This window comes from Solanum pennellii, chromosome 5 (genome assembly GCF_001406875.1).
Source record: "Solanum pennellii chromosome 5, SPENNV200".
NCBI classification, from domain to species: domain Eukaryota; kingdom Viridiplantae; phylum Streptophyta; class Magnoliopsida; order Solanales; family Solanaceae; genus Solanum; species Solanum pennellii.
The window spans coordinates 69,306,297-69,323,394 of record NC_028641.1 but is presented as its reverse complement, the minus strand read 5'-3'; the positions used below and the strand labels follow the sequence as shown (position 1 = coordinate 69,323,394).

The following is a 17,098-nucleotide window of genomic DNA, read 5'->3' as shown; positions in this document are numbered from 1 at the left end:
ACATATATTATCGTTCTATGCACTTATAATTATACAAATGCAGATCTTATTATACAAATTACAGTGTATAAATGTATTTATATAAAACTGAACAATTTGTATAAAATTGGATATTTATAGCGAGTTATACAAATCAAAAGCTTCGTAGCAAACATAAAATTTGTTGTGGAGCTCAATTATGCAAACTACAACTATAACATATAATATGATTTTTATATTTGCTATATATAAAAATTGCTTAAAAAAAATTACGACACATAATTTGAGACCGAAAAAGTATGATTGAAGGACAATTAATTGTCTATTAAGTATCAACCAAATTGAACTAGAAAGTAGTTTTATAGCTTGTTGGTCAAAGTTATTGCTAGAATGTTTGGATAGTCTTCTAAAATCAACTTATTTTGAAAAGTGTTTTTTTTTAAAAGTATTTTCGATGAGGAACAAACTTTTGAGAAATAACACACTTAAAATATTACATAAGCTTGGTCAAACTAGTTACTCCCTATGTTTCTTTTAGTTGTCGCAGTTTCCTTTTTAAGAGTCAAACAATATGAATTTTAGCTAATATTTTAAAATATATTTTTTCATCATATCGATATGAAAAAAATTGCAATCTATAATACTTTTCATATAATTTTTGAATATGTAGATTTTTATTTTAAAATATCAAATAAATATAATTTATTTTAACATTCAAATTAATCAAATTAACTTTTAAAAAGCACAATATAATAACTAAAATAATCGACGAAAGAGTACTCATTATATTGGTTTGTTCCTTGTCAATAGTTTTAATAGGGAGTGCCTCGTATTCTCCTCCAAAAACAATATTAATGACACTAATTAAATCAGACTAATTGAACAAGTAGTTGCATCCATAAAGCTCACCACAGGATAAAATTCAATCCCTATGCGTGTAATTGACCATATTGGTTAGAGTCGTTAATATGAGCTAGGTTTGTTGGGTCGATCTGGTCTAACTCGGATTTAATAGGTTCGAATTAAGATTTTTGGAGTTCATTTAAGAAAAAAGTTTTTAGTCCAGCTTGAATAAGTCTGCTGATTTGTGGGCTTTTGAGAAATATCAGTAAAGCCGGCCCTGGACTAATAAAAATTAATTACAAATATAATATAATATTAAAATTTAAAATTAAACAGTCCAAACTCAAAGCAATTAGGTTGATATTTCTATTTAGATATTTATACTTTTATTTGAAAAAAACTTAATAAATATTATAAAGATAATTTTATTTGTAAATTTGATTGACAAGTAGAAACATTACCATCATGTAATATTGTTTTGTCGATATTTATAATAATATTTTTAATTAAAAATTTTAATTTAATATAATAATTATAAAAAATATAATTTTTAAAAAAGTGAGCTGGCTCGACAAGCCTGTAGCCCACATATTTGTGAGTTGAACCGACCATTTTCTTACCCACACCAAGAATGGGCTAGCCCGTAAAATGTCAAAGTCTATATAAATTAGCCCAAATGAGATGGGTTAATCCAAATTAGCCCAAATGAGATGGGTTAATCCATATTGACAGCTCCAATATTGGTGTTTTAATTAGGTGTTATAAGGGAACAAAAAGATAGACCTAGATTAACACGAAATAATCTTAAAAAAACCTACAATCTCTTGGAATAATTAAAGATGAACTTAATTGAATTAGATATAGTAATTGTTGTTGTTAATGGTTATAAAATAAGTAAATGTTGGAATCAAATCTTTCTCAACCAACTCAATCTTCTAGCAAGAAAAATAGAAAACTAACAACTTACTATTAATATTTGTTAATCAAACATGATTTTAGATTTTCTGTCATTAGCAAACTTCCCAAAATAATACATAACATTACAATTTATATACAAAACATTACTATTAATAATGCTTTACTGCTTCTTTACATAATACATGTGTAAAGAGAAAAAGAAGCTCTATTTACAATTTTGCTTCCTTTTTTCTCTTTTTTCCTTTTGTGACAAATGATATGATGGAGCCATTCAATCTTACATTTTTACATTCATATACTATATATTTTTGACAGAATACATGAATAGCGCTTTGAATTCATCAGTAAATTTCTTTTAAATATTTGAACTACAACATGTTATAACTGAACGCCTAATAATATTTTCCTATTAAGTATATTTCCAAATGAAAATTTGAAGAAATAAATTGTATGTATTCTGAAGCACCTATTACGTAAATAGTTGATCACTTCTCTAAATTATATGTATTGTCATCAATAAATCATAAGACTTCAAGCATGTCCCCATTGAAGCTAATATATATAATGAAAGAAGATAATATATTTACTTTGTATGATCAACTTATTATGTAATATAAGCTTGAAAATACTCAAAAAAGTTTATTTTCTAAAATTGGAGTTGAAAATATATATCTAATAAAAATATTTTATCATGTTCAAATGTGCAATGAAAACATATTGTAATTTAAGCATCTAAATAAAATTCATTGATAATTTTAAGGGTTGTCGATGTATTCTGTCTATATTTCTTACAACACCCCACCCCCCACCCTCCTAAAAACAAAAAGCTGAAGATTTTTTTACATGAAGAGAGAGGGATGTTAGGGAGATCAGCCATGGTTGTTGATTATCATGGACCAAGGAACCAAGCAAAGTCCTTTTTTCTTCAATTCTATATACCCATTATTGTCTTTTCCATCAAAAGATTTGTTGTTTCTCTCAACTCTCTTCATTTCTTGGAATTGTCCACTACTATTTTCTGTCCTATAATTGATGTCCATCTGCTTAAAATTACTTACCTGTTATTAACAAAACAAGACATATCTCAATATAAAATTGTGACGAAATCAGATTATTCACTAAACAACACAAATATTTGCATATATACATAACAAAAAATAATCCTTGTCACTATATATATAATGTAATTTCCTGATGATCAAAGTTTGGATTAACCCAAGAGTTTCATCTTAAAATAAATTTGACCTAATTAAAGTACCATAAATTTAAAAAACAAGTTATCTACGGTCTGATTTACAACTCCTACTACTCCTAACATTAGTAAAAGAAAGATCCATCTTGATATGACAAATTCCACAATAACAAGAAATCGATATAATCTTTCAATGTCTCCCCTATATAATTCCCAATAAACAACATGATCTGGACCTATCATTTGTTTCAATATATACAACCATCCATATGTAATTACTTCTTTTATCTTTATATTTCTACTGATACCTAATCGATAACGAACCTAAATAGATCAAGGAAAATACAAGAAAAAGAATATGATCAATAGAAGAAAAAAAAAGTAGAAAGTTTTGGTAATGGACCTTTGGACTATTGACAGGTGAGCTAGCAGTATCTTCCAAATCAGGATCACAAATTTTGTTATTTCTTTTTTGTTTCTTCAAATTCAATCTCTTGAGAAATGGTGATTGTGAATTTTGTTTCCATGCAGCATGTGAAGCAGCATCAGAAAGCAAAGAAGGGCTACCAAAAGAATTATTATCATAATCAGATGATGAACTATGGTTATTTTCCCTTTGCTTCATTGAAAAATCTTCTAAATATGTTGTCCATCCACTTTCTTCATCATCATTTGTTTCCATATCAATATTATTATTCACACATGAATTATTTGGACCTAAATCCATGTGAAAGAAAACTAATTAGCTAGTTTTTCTTGATGTTCTTGAAGTAGTTTGAGGGATATATTCATTTCATTTGTAAGGAGGGACTCTGTATAAATAAGATAAGAGAAGTTACTCCTATGTTCCAAGTTAGGTGACACTTTTCCAATTTCAAAATTCAAATAATATTTTTTTTAATAGTAATTACTGAATTTGTTAAATTATTGTGACGCATGTTAAAATGAAGTTTAAAAGATATAAAAATTTTATTTCTAAATACACGTTTAAAATTAAATTATTTAATTTTCATAATTCAAATTATATCAGGTAACCGATAAATTTTTCTTTAATAGTAATTATTGAATTTGTTAAATTATTGTGACGCATGTTAAAATAAAGTTTAAAAGATATAAAAATTTTATATCTAAATATACGTTTAAAATTAAATTATTTAATTTTTAAAATTTAAATTGTGTCACGTAAATTTGAATAGGAAAAAGTGAGAAACAAGAAAAGATAAGTGGGCCATGATCGTGGAATCTTGTTGTGGGGCCAGAAGTTGAGGAAGTTAAAATTCAATAGTTTCTAAGTAATATTAATATAATATAACATGAGAGACGTGCTGAGAGGAAAAGAAATTTCAAGGGATATTGGTTGACCTTTGTTTAAATGATACCCCTAATCTGTTAGATTGTTTTTTTAGTTTATCCACAAAAAAACTAGTAAGTTTTTATAATTATTTGAGAAATTAATTTAAATTTTCATTACAATTTTAATGAGTTGATTTATCTGTGAGTTAACATTTATTTTACTTCACCTATGTATCAAAAATAGATGTTGAATTTTATTTATCTATTTTATTGAAGGTTTTTTTTTGGTCTTATTACCCTTAGTCCTGAATAAGTAGTCAAATTTTAAATTGTAAATCATCGTTAATAAAATTAATTTAATAAAATATATTTTTATTTTTAAAAAAGTAAAATATATGTCAGATCAACAAAGATCAATTAATATCATGAGACGGAAAGCTAAATCCATTTTTGATTAGCAATTGGCATTGGCATAGACAAAAAGGTGTTTAGACTCTTGTGGCATTTTGTTTATCTAGAACTATAAAATAAAATGAATGATTTATCAGGATTCACGGGAAAAAGAGATTCGTATTAGATGACTTTGGGAAAATTAGGTTCAAATTCAATGTGATCACACTATTATATTTCATTTGACAGACAAGACATGTTTTCTTTATTAATTTGTCTAAGATATGTACATGAAACAGGAAAAAGAGGAATGTTTGTTGGTTTTATTGAATTTATATTAGATTTTCACTGACATTTACCTATTTAAAAATGCAAATATTAATGCCTTTTTTTGGTTTGACAATGGTACTTGTCCATTATTAACCTGGTACACATCTTATGAAACAATCAATAATAGGAGTATTATTTCTCTCTTTATTTCATATTATAAATAGAATTTGTGAGGCAATGTATACTTATTAAAAAAATATTTAAAGTCATAAATTTAAATTATATTTTTCACTATTGCTTTTTGTGAAAACATAAATTCAACTTTATCAGTGATGTATACGAAATATCAGACTTCATTAAAGAAAAGGACAGATATACAGAAAAAAAATTCAAAAATTTATCTTCGACTTTAACAATTCAACTATTTTGAACAATGAAAAACATCTCGAAAATATAATTAATATGGAATAAAGGGAGTATTACATTACTCTTTAAATATATTAAATTTAAGCATTTGAAAAATATATTAGATATATATTGAATATTTCATTTGTTCCGATTTATATATCGTCCTTACTAAAATTAAATATTCCTTAATACTCTCTCTGTTCTTATTTAAATATCGTTTTTATCAAAAATAAATGTTCTTTTATACTAGTTGTCACTTAACAAAATCATTGTTTTTCTTATTTTATCATCAAGAATCATTTGTTTTGAAAGTATGAATTTGATTAACATAGAAAAATTAAATAATTACTTCATATACATTGAATCAAAATAAATCAATTCACGTTCATTTATTAAAAACTTGACTTTAAAATAACAAAAAAGTAATGCTAAATTGATAGAAATTTAAAAAGTCTATGATATCTTTTTTTTTATCTTAAAATAAAGTGATTTTTTTTTCATTTTTAATTAGAATGTATTAAAGTTAGAAGGGTAAAAATGTTCAAAAAGATAAATAACATAATGTGAAATATGTTATTTTACCATTCTGGCCAAAAAATTAATTCCCTAACACTAAATAAGGATATAATTGTATACTTGTCTAGTTTCTTAAGGGACGTGAAATCTAAAATTGTGACAATTAAATAGGAACTGAAGGAGTAATACACCCTCCTTCCCATTTTAGGATCCGGCTCCCCTCCATTACCCCTTTCCTCCATTTCGTCATGTGCACCACTAGATAAGCGACACATGTCTTATTCAAAGTGTAAAGATCAAGATTATATTATATTAAGAACTATCATAACCATAGTTAAGTCAACTAATTTTAGAAAACTACTCTCTAAATTTGATAAAAATTATATTATATATCATACAAAATTTAATATTTATTTAATAGCATTGATTTCATCTTATATTTTTATACTTAAATATTAAAATAGTTAAACATGAACCCTTCATATTTAATGTGATAAATAATAATCTTCAAAAACATTTTTATTTTAAACAATGGTTTCTTTTATTTCACAAAAAAATATATTTAAAAGAATATTTTAAGAAAACATGTATTTTTTTCCCTTCAAACGTACAATAACCACATTAATTTTCTTCTTGGAATAATTTTGATATCATTTTTCTAGAAACCTTTTATCTTTTTATTTTTTATTTTTATTTCGTACCTTTTATTTGATAGTTTTTTTTCAACATTGATAATTCTTCATTTTTTTCCCCTCAACGTAGTATAACATTTGAAGAATAAAGTTTACTAGTACATAAACTTATTTAGTTGATTCTCACCTTAAAAATCATAAGCTTTAATATTTAAATGTAAAAATATAAGATGAAATTAATGATATTAATAAATATTTAATTTTGTATGGAATATATTGTAATTTTTACCAAAATTTAGAGAGTAGTTTCTAAACTTAGTTGGATTAACTATGATTATGATGATTATTAATATAATATAATTTTGACCTTTAAATTTTAAATAAGACATGTATCGTCTATCTAGAGGTGCACTTGACGATATGGACGGAAGGGGTAATGGAGGGGAGCCGGATCCCCCATTTTATATGTCATCTCTTTCTATAATTAGTTAGACCACAATACTTGTTATTTTATAAAATTTATGCATAAATCACCATATTTTCCAATTAAACTTTTGATAGAATAATATTAATTAATCTTGTCATTTATTAATAAAGACATTAAATAAAGATAAAAGAATAAAATTACATCATTTCTTGATGGAGAGCAAAGTAAAAATGTAACATATAAAATAAGACGAAGAGAATATTTAATAATAAAAATAAAATAAATATAAAAAAATAAATTATCTTTTAATCTATTAAACTAGACTAATATTATTAAATAATTATTTCTAATATAATCAACAAATAAGAATGATCAGAAAAACCAAATAACTAAGGCGTTGAAATCTGGTGGAACTTGCCATGTTATGCTTTCAATGTTTGCCAAATTTGAACTGCGTGCGGCTGGCATTGTTAATAAAAGAAAGTGACTTAGTAATGGCATCAATAATGAAAGAAAATGGGCGTCACTTGCTAACGATAGATTTCGTACGTTTATTTTTATTTATTAATTATAATTTAAGATACATATTTACTTTTAATATATTCAGAAAGAAATATATTATTTTTATTTTTATTTTAATATTAATTACTTCTTCTTTAAATTATTTTTTAAAATTTTAAAAAATATATTAATTAATATAAACATTATGATAAAATATTTATATTAAATAGTATTTTTTTAAAAACGCCTAAAATCTAAAATAGACAAGTATCTATATAACTAAAAAATTAATTATGAGATTATTTGCTGATCTCATCTTTCAATAAATAAATAAATAAAAGTATAGCTTTACCACACCAATATATGATGGAAAATCGAAATCTGTGCTATATCTTTTTTATACTAGAAAAATTGACGTCTTATAATTAATTATATACATAAAAGAAAAATGACCTTAGATATTTTTACTATTTTCTTGGAGTTAATATCTTAAAAGGTCACTTAATTTTGAAAATTTATCTAGTAAAATTATTAAATTTTATTTTGTATCAATAATATTACTCAATTTAGACCTTTATATTAATAAAAATTACTCATCTAAATGTATTATTAAAGTAAATTGATATAACAAATTAAATTATTTTTTTGTCATATTCATGATTTAAAATATAAATAAATAGCTCAAATTACTATTTTATTAGAAAATAAAATAATAAAAACGAATTACAATTTTGAAATATCAAAATACAAATTTAACTTTCATATACTTGTTTTCAATTTAACTTTAAATAATTTTTTTTAAAAAAAAAAGTTCTCTCCAAGTTCCTACTAATATTTATCTGCAGGTATAAGGAATACTCGAAAAAATCATTGTATCACAATTATATTAAAATTTCCCCTCATAATCAAATAAATTTGTGTGTGTACTAATGGGAATGTGAGTGCACAAAAAAATAATTAAAATTCTTCTTTTCATCTTATAATAGGTGATTTCAATTGGTTTAGGGTTCTCTCTTAATCTCAATTTCAGAATCGACAATGATAACAAAGAAAAAATAAAAAAATTATGAAAGAAAATATTGTTATTTATCTTTATTATTTTATTCTATAAGGAAATAGTAATTTTAAGATATTTATTTATTATTTTAATAATGATCATGATATAATAATTTATTTTGTCATGTCAATTTTACTCTTTTAATAATAAATTTAGTTACATGATTTTATTGATATAAAAGTCTAAATTAAGTAATTTTATTGATATAAAAGTCTAAATTAAGTGATATTATTAATATAAAACAAAATTTAATAACTTTGTTAAATTTATAAAGTTGAATAATTTTTTCGGATATTAACTCATTTTATTCATCTGATTGCTTTGTTCTATTTTTGTCACGAACCTCTTGCTAAAAGAGCTATATAACTAAAATATTATTTTGTGAATTGTGATAGTCACAAAATCAGTCACCCTCTTCTTCGTTCACTTCTCTTTTTGCGCTTTGACTATTCAAAATTGAATCGAAATCGATAATTCAAAATTAAAAAAGAGTTATTTATTTATCAATAATAAATTATTAATTTAGCAATTTAGGTAACAATTTTAATCTTTTTTATATTCATACCCCCTTCAGGAGCGGCTCAAGTATATTAGTGACCTAAAGCAAAAATCAAACGGGGTCTTAAACTTGAATTGTTAATAACTTTTATATAATTGATTTCTTCTAGTTTTCAATTGCTATATAACCATTATTATTTTAAATTATTTTTCAAGAGATATAGTACGCCAAATTTCTTCTAATGATTCCTTCATTTTTCATGAAAATTTTACTTTTTCTACAAATAGTATTCAATATTTGTCAAAAAATAATAACTTATAACCTACTATTATTAAAAATAAGACCCCTTAAATTTGAACGCCTAAGATACATGACTTAAAATTTTAACACTATCGAGCTACCCTTGACCCCCTTTTTAATTTTAAAGTATCATATAATTTACACACTAGCCATTTTTTCTCTCTCTCTCTAATATCATTGAAGTGTATGAATATACTTTGATGGTATCAAAAAGTAATCGAGCAGTGTCTTCATTGAAGGACTACTTCTTCCTCCATGATACCATCAAAGTATAATATACTCTAGTGATATCAATGAGTAATTGAGAACTGTTTTCGTTGAAGTTTTCTTCAGTCTTTCGATGAGATGACTCAATCATCCACAATATCATTACGGTATAACAACATATTGTCATGATAATATTAGGGTATGCTTCAATTCTTCAATATTTTAATTTAAAAATAATTTTAAAAGGAGTCATAATTTAGATGTATTTTTTTAAAAAATATTGCAGAAAGAGAAAAAAATATAAAAATATATATTTTACTAATTTATTAGAGTTTAATAAATAAGATTGTGACTTTAATAATTTTCTCTTAATTGTTTCTTATTTAATTTTTTTAAAAAAGAGTTCAATCTTATATGATACCTATAGGGTATCAATATAGCGACGGAGTATCATAAAGGATTAGGCTCAATCATGTATGATACATATATGATATTAATATACTGACAGAAAAGAGTATCAGAACGAATATATTTTCTACTAACTTATAGTTTAAAAAATAAGATTTAACTTTAATAATTTTCTCTTAATTGTTTCTTATTTATTTCTTAAAATAAGAGTTCAATCCTATATGATATCGATAGAATATCAATATACTAATAGAGTATCACAGAAGACTAATTCACAGCAGTGATGTTGTTGTCATGCGCAAAAAATAAGAAGGGAAAGGAGAAAAGTGAGGTAAGTGAGTAAATGGTTTGGGCCATGGGCCATTAAGGATAAATTGTTTGGGTTGGGTCCAATTTAGGTAAACAATTTCACAATTTGGTCTATTTTGTGTAGTTTTTCCTTAAATTAAGACCTAAAAGATGTCTTACATATGCGCCACTTATGAATAAAAGTGAACGGGTCCAAATTGAACTTTTATTTATGTATCCACGCACAAAAAAAGACTCAAAACCCAACAAAAATGAGGGTAAATAGTGATAGAGTGTGGTGTACCCAACATATATTTGATCACTCTCTCACTATTGATGATACTCAAAGAAGCAACGTGTGGACTCAAAGACTAGCTAATGGAAGAATGTAGAGTTTGAAATCTAAATAAGCCAAAAAAAATAAAAGTGACTAAAATAAGTCACTATTTTAGAAATTAACTAAATTAGGCTTAGTGGAAGAAATTTTTTTACTTCATCCAATATTCTAAACGTTTTTTGTTAGTTCCATAACACTTATATTTTAATATATATTGAAACTATTTCTTATACTTTATAAAGTGGAAGTTTTCTTTACACTTTGTAAAGTGAAACTTTTTCTTACACTTTATGAAAGTGGAAGAAAAACTTACACTTTACAAAAAGAAATATTTTTCACATTTTGTTCTCTTTATGAAGTTTTTGCCGTGTTTGTCATACAATTGAGATACATTCCCTATATATGTAAAAAGATATAAATATTTTTCACATGCAATTAACTTACTTAACTAAAAAATCAAGTGTTGAACATGCTGATAATCATTTGCATAAAAAGTAGTCGAGACATGAAAATTTGAGAATGTCCCAATATTTTCCGTCATTTCAAACAGTGAGGACTGACCAAAATAATTATTTAGTCCTTAACTTGGAGCAATATTCATGTCTTGTGTAAGTAGACCGCTACAAAATATCTAATACTCCATCTGTTCAAAAAGAATTTCCTATTTTCTTTTTAGTTTGTTCCAAAATGAATGACCCCTTTTCTTTTTTGACAATACTTTAACTTTAACTTTCCACGTGGCACCACAAGATTAAAGGGTATTTTGGTACATTTAACATAACTTTAATTTAGAACCACAAGATTAAAAAGTATTCTTGCTTTTCTTAAATTCAGTTTCAAGTCAAACTAGGTCATCCTTTTTGAAACAGAGTGAGTAATAATAATTAGAATAATAATTAATCATATTAATTAATAAATAATTGAAAAAATAAACAAATGATAATCGAAATACAATTATTGAGAATTACCAGTCACTTTCATTGATAGTTTCGTTTAAATCAAAATCATATCGATCGGTGAGAATATTTTGATAATGAGTCATGTTAGAAAAATCAGTAGATTGAGTTATCGAAAATCCATCAACGCAATTATAATTTTCTAATTGGGGATGGACATAGACCAATAAAGAAGAACATTGTTGGCTAGTCTTAGGCTCCTTTCTAACATAGATTTCAAGTATTGTTAACTTTATTTGATCTACGTAATTATTTGGAACCCTCAAAAAGTCGATCAACGATTCATCATTATGGATAATTCACTCTCCAAAATTAACTTGTCCTTGTGATAAAAATAAAGTAGGTATTTTCCGACTATAATCATAATAATACTATTTATACCCCATTCTTTTATAAATTTTGATGTCAGAGATATATGATATCGGATATTATTTGAATATTTAGCATTGTATTTGAAAGCACAAATATAATAAACGGTATTTCCATCATATATAATTTCACCATCCTAATAAACCAAAACTCTAACTTTTGGTTTAGAAGACATTATTTTGTGATTTAAATGAATTATAATAGAAGACTAAAGATGTTGAATGTGCTATGTTTGAATGTCCTTAAATAGAACTTGGATGAACTTTCATAATAAAAAATGATAAAAATACATAGTGTAATTATTTTTTAATTTTTATGATATGTCAAATCTGTAACGCCCGCATTCTGAAATCCGAACGAGACCGGCGTCGTTAACCTCTCAGAGGTCGCAGATAAGCCTCTGCTTAGCTTTCATCACAATCATACAGTTAAATTTGCGGAAATATTTAAAACTTTTAATATACTAATGAAGTACACTTAGACTTCATAATTAAGGTTTATAAAAACATACGATATTCTAAAACTATTGTCTCACATATGTAGAAACCATCTAAAGAGTGCAATCTGAACTTAGCCAATAATAGTTAAAATGCCATATAGGTCTTATTACAAAAGAATCAAAAGAACATAATGGAAATAGCGTATTCTTAAAACTACAAAAAATCTACGTAAGCTAGAATATGAAAGATAGCATCCCCGAACATGAGGACCTACCAAGACTTGGAGAAAGAGTTCCAAGCTTCTTCAAATTGACCTCCTTATGCTTCAATGGCCGGAACCTACAGTTGTAGTAATGTAAAGTAATGGGGTTAGTACGCCATATGTACTAAGTATGGGTATATGCACATAACACATAAGGACATGCATGAAAAAGTATCATTTATCATTTTTTAGAAAACATGCTAAGTCATATGAAAGTCTTCAATGCACATACCATATAACATATACAAGTAACGATTCCGTCACTTAAAGCATGATTATAATCGAAAGCATATTCTCATAAAGTCACGTTAACAATTAATATTCAATATATCATATAAACATAACATACAAAACACTTACCAATGATCCCATCCCCAACCTACAAGTGCAATGGTCATGTGAAGCCCTATAACCCCACATAACCAAGTAGATAAGATAGGAGACCATAAGGAAAGCTTTGCTTCATATAACAATATAACTCAATAACATATTCATTATAATAGCCAACATTCATGTAAGATTAACATCATATATCATAAACATATATCTTTCACATCATCATATTACTTAAAAACAATCTCCTAGGACTTCCCTTAGAGTCAACTTATGCAATGTCTAGGTAGCATCCCATACCACTACCTATACTAAGAAAACTCCTCAAGTCACCCTAGTCAACGTTCATTTACTTGTATTTCGTTTTACATGAGGGAACATACGCATTAACCGACATAGACCATGTGAGTTAAACATGGAATTCTGTTGTTTCCCCCCACACCGAAAATAGGTGGTCTATCGGCCAAAGTATGACCGAAAATGACATATCTTTCTAGGTGGATCCACTAGCTAGTATCTATGGTGGCAACATAGTTCAAGAAATAGGAGATGTATTAGAGACCCATAGTTCCACATTACATAGCAACCTCAATCTCATGAGAATCATTGTGAACCTAACTTCCACTAGGGAAGGGACACTTCCCATATCTAGTTCAAGTCCCATATCTAGCTTAAGTCCCTTTTCTTGAAATAACCTTTAATTTGTTTTTCATAATAAACTTATCATAGGTTATAGGAGATTATCTCCTAGTATAACATGGTCATGAGCTCTTTAGATTAGATGAGAATTCTCCTTTCATCGTAACTTTTTTTTTGTGAGATTAACATAACATAATCACCTTGTGTAAAGCATACAAGGGATATTATAAACTTGCATATTCGTGTTCTTATCATGATCTTACAATTTACATATTCATAGCCAGCATATTCACATAGCAACATCATACATACTTTTCATAACATAGAATCACAACTTATAGGCTAACATAAACATTTTAGAGTAACCACAATTTTAGAAGACTTACCTTTTGTTTTCAAGAACCTTATTCATCATGCGATATTCATAATAATACTTAGTGAAATACTCAATAACATAATCAAGAACAACTCATAAAATCATGTACAAGATTAATACATAGCATGGGAGAAGGTAAACGGGTCATTAAAGGGTTCATTCAAGTCTTAATCCCAATCCTAATGTTTACACGTTATCAAATACCGTAAACAACCCATTCAAAATCATCACTTAGAGAAATATCATGTATCACACGTCATTCAAACATTATGAATTAAATACTCAACAATTCATGTGAAATTAGCTATGTAAAATGTTTACTTTTTATTGAAAAACATATATCTAGGGTTAGGAAGAAAATCCGTTTTGTAGAGTAAAAACCTTAGTATTCGAAGTTCTTGAAAACTTATCTTGAAACGACCTCTTGGGGAAAGGAATCCCATGAGTGAAAACCCATATCTTATAGATGAATAATCCACGAAATCTTAATTGGAAAATTCGAAAACCTTCGTCTTATTCCTTAAGCTTTTCTTGTTCTTCAAAGGAGTTTGGAAAAAGAGAGCGTTTCTTGAGAAATTAAGAGAATTTCGTTTGATTCTGATTTGGAACGTGTAATTGTGGTCTAAAACTGACCTAATATCAATATATAGACGTCCCAAGACTTACCCTAAAGACCCTCCACTTAAATTACCTAAAAACGCCCCTCCTAAAGTGACTGGAATTAGAAGAACGCTTGACTTAACCGAAATTTAGAAATTGCTTAGTGGTTTCGGTTTCGACCAATTAAATTAATTAATTAAGTTTCTAATTTAATTAATTAAGTAGCCTAGGATAATTAGTAAAGTACCCCTGAATTGTTAGGACCATAACCAACCCTTTGGACCATCTTAGGTTAAGTACTAGGATGTCTCTTAGTTAGTTTCTTGTCTTAATGTCACCCGGTTAGGTCTTAGGCTGTCGGATCCCTTACTTTAGTTATTTTTGGTTGGTCCTAGGTTAATTAGTTAGTTAGGGATGTTAGTTAGGACCTAAAATCAGTTAGGGAGCTCGGCCCCTCATGGCTTGAGTCGTTCGCTTGCCTGCCCCCTAATCGCCCTAACCGAAGTCGGTTGGGCTTGGTTGCTTGTCTCTTGGCTGGTTAGCACATGCGTTTGCACATGTGTTGCTGCTCATTTCTTGTCCAAGGACCCTCACCATGTCCTTGGGCACTGCTTAATCTACATGATCATTTTAAATAGTTATGTGCTATGGTACCTAGGGTTGACACTTGGATGCCTCATACATAATGTGTTTACTGATTGATTACGAATTATAGCCTAGGGTCTTCATTGAAACAAGTTTGGATTAGGGCATTTGAACATCAAAGTGTACTTTAAGTTACTTGTTAATACATAGAAATTGGCTAACACCCTTAAGCTAATATTTTTTAACATGCCCAATATTACTAAATATTGGACAATGGGATGCCTATGTACCTTAATACATATTCTTAAACCTAATAGACTCTTCACTAGACAAGTTTATTTTCTGGGAACATCATTTTAAACATTATTAAATAGATTAAGCTCTATTCTAAAGAAAAACTTATATTTTATAAAGTGTAAGAAATAGTTCCGTTATATATTAAAATATATATGTTATGGACTAACGGAAAATGTTTGGATATTGGATAAAGTGGAATTTTTTCTTCCACTAAGCTTATTTTAGTTACTTCCTAAAATAGGGGCTTATTTTGGTTACTTTTATTTTTTGTGTGGCTTATTTAGGTTCCGAACTCAAGAATGTATAACATTTGGGGTGCGTTTAGTACGAGGAAAATATTTTCGTGGAAAACAAGTAGATTTATGACTTATTTTCTTATGTTTGATTGGTGAGTAGAAAATATTTTTAGGAAATGATTTTTAGTGTTTGATTTATGAATGAACAATATTTTTTAGAAACATCTTTTATTTTTACTAGAGTAGAAAATAATTTTTGAAATTGAAAATATATTTTTTGAAAAAAATAAAAATTTAAAGTTGAAATATTTTTTAAAAATAATTTTTGTGGGTGGTTGGGGTGAAAAAATAAAAATTTGAAGTTGAAAATACTTTTTAAAAACAAAATGAAAATTTATTTTGGGAGGTGGGGTGGGGTGGGAGGTGGGTGTTGGGGGCGGGGTCGAGGTAGGGGTGAAAAGCAAAAATTAAAATTAAAAACATATTTTAAAAATAAACTTAATTTTTTTTTGGGTGGGGGGAGGAGTTGTCAATAAGGGCCGGCCCAGCCCCACACGGCCAAGCCTCGCGGGTCAAGGAATTCAAAGGGCTGGGGCAGGCTGGCCCTTCATTCAGAAGGGCCTGAATATCCTCAACCTAACCCAACCCTTGAAAGGCCAAGGGCAGGGGCGGACTAGCGTTTTTTTTTCCATTTATTTTCAAACTTATAATTCTATAACATCAAGAAAATGAGAAGATTTTCAAATCAAATATGACAAACAATGGTGTTGTTTTAATAGCACTAGCTAGAAGTCTAGTGTAATTAGCATGTATCTCATATACCAGATACGCGAACGAGATAAGTAAGTGATAAGCAAGATTGGAAGGAGGCGAGGGTGCGAGATTTTGTAAATGCATCCTAGATACATGCGAATCTATTTTGATAGAGTGTATCTAGAACATATTAACCTAATTTTGAGTCCATATATTCAGAGATATATGTATCTGGACGTACTAAAATCTGGTAGGATTCATAATATTACAACATTGCGTGTATTTAAGTAATAAGATTATCTACTAGTTAGATTATTGTAAGTTACCCTAATAAAAAGTTTTGGCCCATGGACCAACCCTGCCTCGACCCTGATCAAGCCTCAAGGGTTAATGACTTATAAGGCCGGATTTATAAGCCCTAATTTTAAAAAGGCTTGAAAAATCTTATCCAGACCTGCCCCAATAATAGGTTGGGTTGGGCCGGCCCCATGGGCTAAGCCCATTTTGATGACTCTACTCATCTCCTTTCTATGGTCTTGTATCTCATCCGATCCCTTTCTGGTTGCTTCTTTTTCGATAAATCTCTCCTTTATGCATTATTACTTTATTGTGTGTATTCTACTTTGTAACTTGTAATTGGTGAATCATATGTATCACTGTTTGGTTTGGAATCGAGTCTGTTTCAGAATGTTCACAACTTCTCCTTGACCAATAAAACCTATACTATCTTCATTCTAACTATTTTATCGGACAAATATTATCAGAAGCAGTCTTAACATGTATGAAA

At 27.5% G+C, this 17,098-nt stretch overlaps 1 protein-coding gene across 1 annotated transcript; it reads right to left on the bottom strand.

Moving 5' to 3' along the window:
* Window positions 1-1,883: 1,883 nt before the first annotated feature.
* LOC107019867 (vascular-related unknown protein 1-like) lies at window positions 1,884-3,732 on the bottom strand. The gene is made up of 2 exons (XM_015220230.2): window positions 3,336-3,732; window positions 1,884-2,798 (listed from the first exon to the last, which is right to left on the bottom strand). Exons 1-2 carry the CDS (start codon window positions 3,657-3,659, stop codon window positions 2,610-2,612), a joined length of 513 nt encoding a protein of 170 aa, XP_015075716.1. The 5' UTR covers window positions 3,660-3,732; the 3' UTR covers window positions 1,884-2,609.
* Window positions 3,733-17,098: the final 13,366 nt, after the last annotated feature.

Coding starts and splice junctions, on each gene's coding strand:
- LOC107019867 (XM_015220230.2), bottom strand. CDS start 3,659: ATGGATTTAGGTCCAAATAATTCATGTGTGAATAATAATATTGATATG. Junction 2,799..3,335: donor CACCTGTCAATAGTCCAAAG/GTCCATTACCAA, acceptor TGTTAATAACAG/GTAAGTAATTTTAAGCAGAT.